This window comes from Coregonus clupeaformis, chromosome 17 (genome assembly GCF_020615455.1).
Source record: "Coregonus clupeaformis isolate EN_2021a chromosome 17, ASM2061545v1, whole genome shotgun sequence".
Lineage (NCBI taxonomy): Eukaryota > Metazoa > Chordata > Actinopteri > Salmoniformes > Salmonidae > Coregonus > Coregonus clupeaformis.
In genome coordinates this window covers 20,918,651-20,924,390 of record NC_059208.1, presented here as the reverse complement: position 1 = coordinate 20,924,390, position 5,740 = coordinate 20,918,651, and the positions used below count along the sequence as shown (strand labels likewise).

The 5,740-nt window shown below is 44.1% G+C and overlaps 1 protein-coding gene across 1 annotated transcript; it reads left to right on the top strand.

Moving 5' to 3' along the window:
• The first annotated feature begins 1,307 nt into the window (after positions 1 to 1,307).
• LOC121585472 (tumor necrosis factor receptor superfamily member 11B-like) lies at positions 1,308 to 5,465 on the top strand. The gene is made up of 5 exons (XM_041901815.1): positions 1,308 to 1,366; positions 3,294 to 3,699; positions 3,833 to 4,018; positions 4,244 to 4,365; positions 4,870 to 5,465. Exons 1-5 carry the CDS (start codon positions 1,364 to 1,366, stop codon positions 5,137 to 5,139), a joined length of 987 nt encoding a protein of 328 aa, XP_041757749.1. The 5' UTR covers positions 1,308 to 1,363; the 3' UTR covers positions 5,140 to 5,465.
• The last annotated feature ends 275 nt before the right edge of the window (positions 5,466 to 5,740 follow it).

Sequence of the window (5,740 nt, the reverse complement as noted above, 5' to 3'; positions counted from 1 at the left end):
GAGAGAGAGAGAGAGAGAGAGAGAGAGAGAGAGAGAGAGAGAGAGAGAGAGAGAGAGAGAGAGAGAGAGAGAGAGAGAGAGAGAGAGAGAGAGAGATTTTTTCTCACATGCGCATAATACAACAGGTTTAGACCATACCGTGAAATGCTTACTTACAAGCCCTTAACCAACAATGCAGTTCAAGAAAGAGTTAGGAAAATATTTACTAAGTAAAACAAAATAAAAAGTAACACAACAAAATAACAATAACGAGGCTATATACAAGGGGTACCGGTACCGAGTCAATGGTTAGTCGAGGTAATTTGTACATGTTGGTAGGGGCAAAGTGGCTATGCATAGATAATAAACAGTGAGTAGCAGCAGTGTAAAAACAAATCAATATAAATAGTCCGGATGGCCATTTGATTAATTGTTCTGCAGTCTTCTGGCTTGGGGGTAGAAGCTGTTAAGGAGCATTTTGGTCCTAGACTTGGCGCTCCGGTACCGCTTGCCGTGCGGTAGCAGAGAGAACAGTCTATGACTTGGGTGACTGGAGTTTTTTACAATTTTTTGGGCCTAAGAGTGTGTATGTGTGTGTGATGATGTGTGTGAGTGACTGAGAGAGCAAGACAGATGGATCTAAACTATCCTAATTTCTTCTTAATTAAAGATATTTAATAATAGCCTAGTGGGATACAAATGATATCAGCATTAATATGAATCACCCACCTCAAAACTCTGTTCACTTCTGAGTGTCTTAGCCAGTTGTTTAGGATATATGATTAATTGCATTAGCTGGCAGAACAAGAGGGATGCGTTCCAAATGGCACCCTATTTCCCTTATAGTGCACTACTTTTGACCAGGGCCCATAGGGCAAAGTAGTGCCCATAGGGCAAAGTAGTGCACTAGAGAGGGAATAGGGTGCCATTCGAGCAGTGAGTCAATATAGTACGTACCTTTCTTCTATTGACAGAGGAATAAATGCATGACTGCCAAGGTTGACACATCTGCACAGCATGTCATGCAAATCAGAGATGCTGAAAGATTGTATTATTTACAATGGAAAGTGACCTGTGTTATGACTACCCGGGGACACCAGGCGTGTTATGAAGCTGTTATAATATGGACTAATAGAGGATATGTCTCCATCCCTGACTGGTCAAATACCCTAGTCTCCTCTCCTTCCTCTTTCCATTCCACGGTTGACAATAAAGGATGGTAAGGTCTGAATCGGCCACTAATAGAGGATATGTCTCCATCCCTGACTGGTCAAATACCTAAGTCTCCTCCCCTTCCTCTTTCCATTCCACGTTTGACAATAAAGGACAGAGAGAAGGACCCAGTATCAAGTCCTTTTACAGCTGGACAAGAGACAACATCAACATGGTGAGTGACACTTATGATTATGGGATAATGATACATCCAGTAATAGAGTTAAAGTACAAGGATGTTCCTTTTTAAAACATTATTTATATATTGCAACATTTAAAGTAAAATATTTAGCTATATTGTACAATGGGAATGTGATGCTGTGACAACAATCTAATATTCCCATGACCAAAAAGCTGTTTGTGATTATTAGTAAATTTTACAATAATGTTGACTAATTAATTGGTGGCCCCTAGCCTATGGTAGTTGAAACCTTTACATCAATCAAATGTACACTGCTCAAAAAAATAAAGAGAACACTTAAACAACACATCCTAGATCTGAATGAATGAAATAATCTTATTAAATACTTTTTTCTTTACATAGTTGAATGTGCTGACAACAAAATCACACAAAAATTATCAATGGAAATCAAATGTATCAACCCATGGAGGTCTGGATTTGGAGTCACCATCAAAATTAAAGTGGAAAACCACACTACAGGCTGATCCAACTTTGATGTAATGTCCTTAAAACAAGTCAAAATGAGGCTCAGTAGTGTGTGGGGCCTCCACGTGCCTGTATGACCTCCCTACAACGCCTGGGCATGCTCCTGATGAGGTGGTGGATGGTCTCCTGAGGGATCTCCTCCCAGACCTGGACTAAAGCATCCGCCAACTCCTGGACAGTCTGTGGTGCAACGTGGCGTTGGTGGATGGAGCGAGACATGATGTCCCGGATGTGCTCAATTGGATTCAGGTCTGGGGAACGGGCGGGCCAGTCCATAGCATCAATGCCTTCCTCTTGCAGGAACTGCTGACAAACTCCAGCCACATGAGGTCTAGCATTGTCTTGCATTAGGAGGAACCCAGGGCCAACCGCACCAGCATATGGTCTCACAAGGGGTCTGAGGATCTCATCTCAGTACCTAATGGCAGTCAGGCTACCTCTGGCGAGCACATGGAGGGCTGTGCGGCCCCCCAAAGAAATGCCACCCCACACCATGACTGACCCACGCCAAACCGGTCATGCTGGAGGATGTTGCAGGCAGCAGAACGTTCTCCACTGTGTATCCAGACTCTGTCACGTCTGTCACATGTGCTCAGTGTGAACCTGCTTTCATCTGTGAAGAGCACAGGGCGCCAGTGGCGAATTTGCCAATCTTGGTGTTCTCGGGCAAATGCCAAACGTCCTGCACGGTGTTGGGCTGTAAGCACAACCCCCACCTGTGGACGTCGGGCCCTCATACCACCCTCATGGAGTCTGTTTCTGACCGTTTGAGCAGACACATGCACATTTGTGGCCTGCTGGAGGTCATTTTGCAGGGCTCTGGCAGTGCTCCTCCTGCTCCTCCTTGCACAAAGGCGGAGGTAGCGGTCCTGCTGCTGGGTAGTTGCCCTCCTACGGCCTCCTCCACGTCTCCTGATGTACTGTCCTGTCTCCTGGTAGCGCCTCCATGCTCTGGACACTACGTTGACAGACACAGCAAACCTTCTTGCCACAGCTCGCATTGATGTGCCATCCTGGATGAGCTGCACTACCTGAGCCACTTGTGTGGGTTGTCGACTCCGTCTCATGCTACCACTAGGGTGAAAGCACCGCCAGCATTCAAAAGTGACCAAAACATCAGCCTGGTCTGTGGTCACCACCTGCAGAACCACTTCTTTATTGGGGATGTCTTGCTAATTGCCTATAATTTCCACCTGTTGTCTGTTCCATTTGCACAACAGCATGTGAAATGTATTGTAAATCAGTGTTGCTTCCTAAGTGGATAGTTTGATTTCACAGAAGTGTGATTGACTTGGAGTTACATTGGGTTGTTTAAGTGTTCCCTTTATTTTTTTGAGCAGTGTATTTAATAAAGCCCTTTTTACATCAGCAATTGTCACAACGTGCTCTAAACAAAGTGCATTAAACTAAGTGCATTATTTTCTCATGTTTACAGTTGTTCCCAATCCTCGTAGTGCTGGCGGCGGTTGATCTCAGCTGTGGCGCAATGATGGAGGTTCTTCAAAGTCAGACCCCGACCACCTACCACCACCTGGACCCCACCACCGGCCAGTTACTCACCTGTAATCGCTGTCCACCTGGCCATCATATGTCTGCGCACTGCACAGCCACCACACAGACCGTGTGTACGTCATGTCCATCAAACCAATACACTCAGTACTGGAACTACCTGCCCAAGTGCCTGTACTGCAGCACGTTCTGTGGGGAGCACCAGGTGGTCAAGGAGGAGTGCTCGGTTCTCAATGACAGGGTGTGTGAGTGCAAAGGAGGATATTACTGGAACGCCGATTTCTGTATCAGACACACGGAGTGTCCTTCTGGCCACGGGGTGAAACGGAGAGGTAAGAAACGGAATAGACAGATCACCATTTCCTTCTTTGCGCAATCACGTTCTTTTGGAGATAGATAGAATAATGGTTTATAACGGACAAATAGTAATATACATTTGTTTTAAAATTTCAAATAACCCCACAGGTACGACGGAGACGGACACAGAGTGTGAAAAATGCCCTCAAGGTTCCTTCTCCTACAACTCTCCTTCGCGCGCGCCATGCGTAAATCACACCGATTGCGCGTCACTGGGGCGGAAGACCGTCCTCAGTGGCACGTGTTGGCATGACAACCTCTGTGCCCTTTCCTGTGAAGAACTCAAAGATGGAGGTGGGTATCACATTATCGACTAGATCTTGATATTGGCTTGTGTTTTTAGTTGTGGTGTGTTTCAAACCCAAATACTGAAACAGAATTGGTGGTCTATATTTTATTTACTGCAGGCTTTTATGAAATGTAATGGAAGTATTAGTATACTTTGCATTACATTGGTATTATACATTAGTATTACGTTAATATTACTAACAGTCAAATCTCATTTTTCCTCGTTTGCAGGTGAGTTTAAACTACTCAGTACTTTTCTTCCTGACTTCTTCGCTCATCACAAGATGAGAGTGGTGAAGCTGAGGAGGCTGGTCTGGAGGTTGATGGCCAGCGGGGAGGAGCAGGAGCATCAGGTTAGAGGGACAGACCTAAATATTGTGTGTGTATGTACTGATAGATGCTACTGAATGTAATGTAATATATGAAAATATAAATGGACTAGAATAGTAGGTCTCTGTCTTATTTTTCTCAGTATTGAGTCAGTACAGAACCTTTATAGTTATATTTTCTTGTTTTACATTGATGTAGTTCTGTCCTTGAGCTGTTCTTGTCTATCAATGTTCTGTATAATGTCATGTTTCATGTTCTGTGTGGACCCCAGGAAGAGTAGTTGCTGCTATGGCAACAGATAATGGGGATCCTAATAAAATAGCAAGTACAGACACACACAGTAGAGGTATACATTTAACCTGGCCTTTAATCAATGATTTCACTATTATTTTAGACTTTTTAAATGTGATTTCATTATTCTCTTGTATTGCCGTCTGTTGTTGTATATCTCCTTCATTTTATTATTTGAAAATGTGCTGCGATTTTAAATGCAATTTAAATAAAATAATGTAATTTTATTTGACCAGGAGCACCAGCAGCACCCGCCCAACAGCCTCTCCCAGTCCGCCCAGAGAGGCCTCTTGCAGGGCCAGGTGAGGGACTGGATCAGGGATGCCTCAGAGGAAGACCTGAGGAGTCTACCGGAAATACTGAGGAAGACACATCAGAGTGTGATGGCAGAGAGACTAGAGAGGAAGATGAGGGAGTTACAGGAAGCCTCTGATTGTAACTTGGTTAGAAACGTGGTGACCTCATCACCTCACTGTGATGTAGAAGAAGTTTCTCAATCTGAATAACTCACGGATAGGACACAGTACCATATAGCCTACAACGATCATGAATCTACTACTGTAAACCACTGTGCTATATACTGTATGGCTGTGTGTTCACTGGTTATCAACTGACTTCCAAAATACTGATCAGTCATGGTTGCACAATGTGTTTTCTTTGTCCTGGTCAAATAATGAAACTAATGTCAGTCCTCAGGAAAAGAGCTGGTCCTTTTTCATACTAAAGCCTAAAGCCATAACACCACCTTTATTCGGTCTCTCTCTTCTCTTTTACTGCACACGGTGGTTCTAGTGTTAATAACAGCCAACATTAAAAATATGTCAAATTTAAACTGACAGTTAAGTGAATCATTTTAGCCGACAACAAATAGTGAATGTTGATGCACACACAACAAGGAGTCACCTCGTATCTCTCTGTCCCCCAAACCTCCCCCATGCCTCCTGTCAACAGATATAAATCAACAAGGAGTCACCTCGTATCTCTCTGTCCCCCAAACCTCCCCCATGCCTCCTGTCAACAGATATATATCAACAAGGAGTCACCTCGTATCTCTCTGTCCCCCAAACCTCCCCCCATGCCTCCTGTCAACAGATATAAATCAACAAG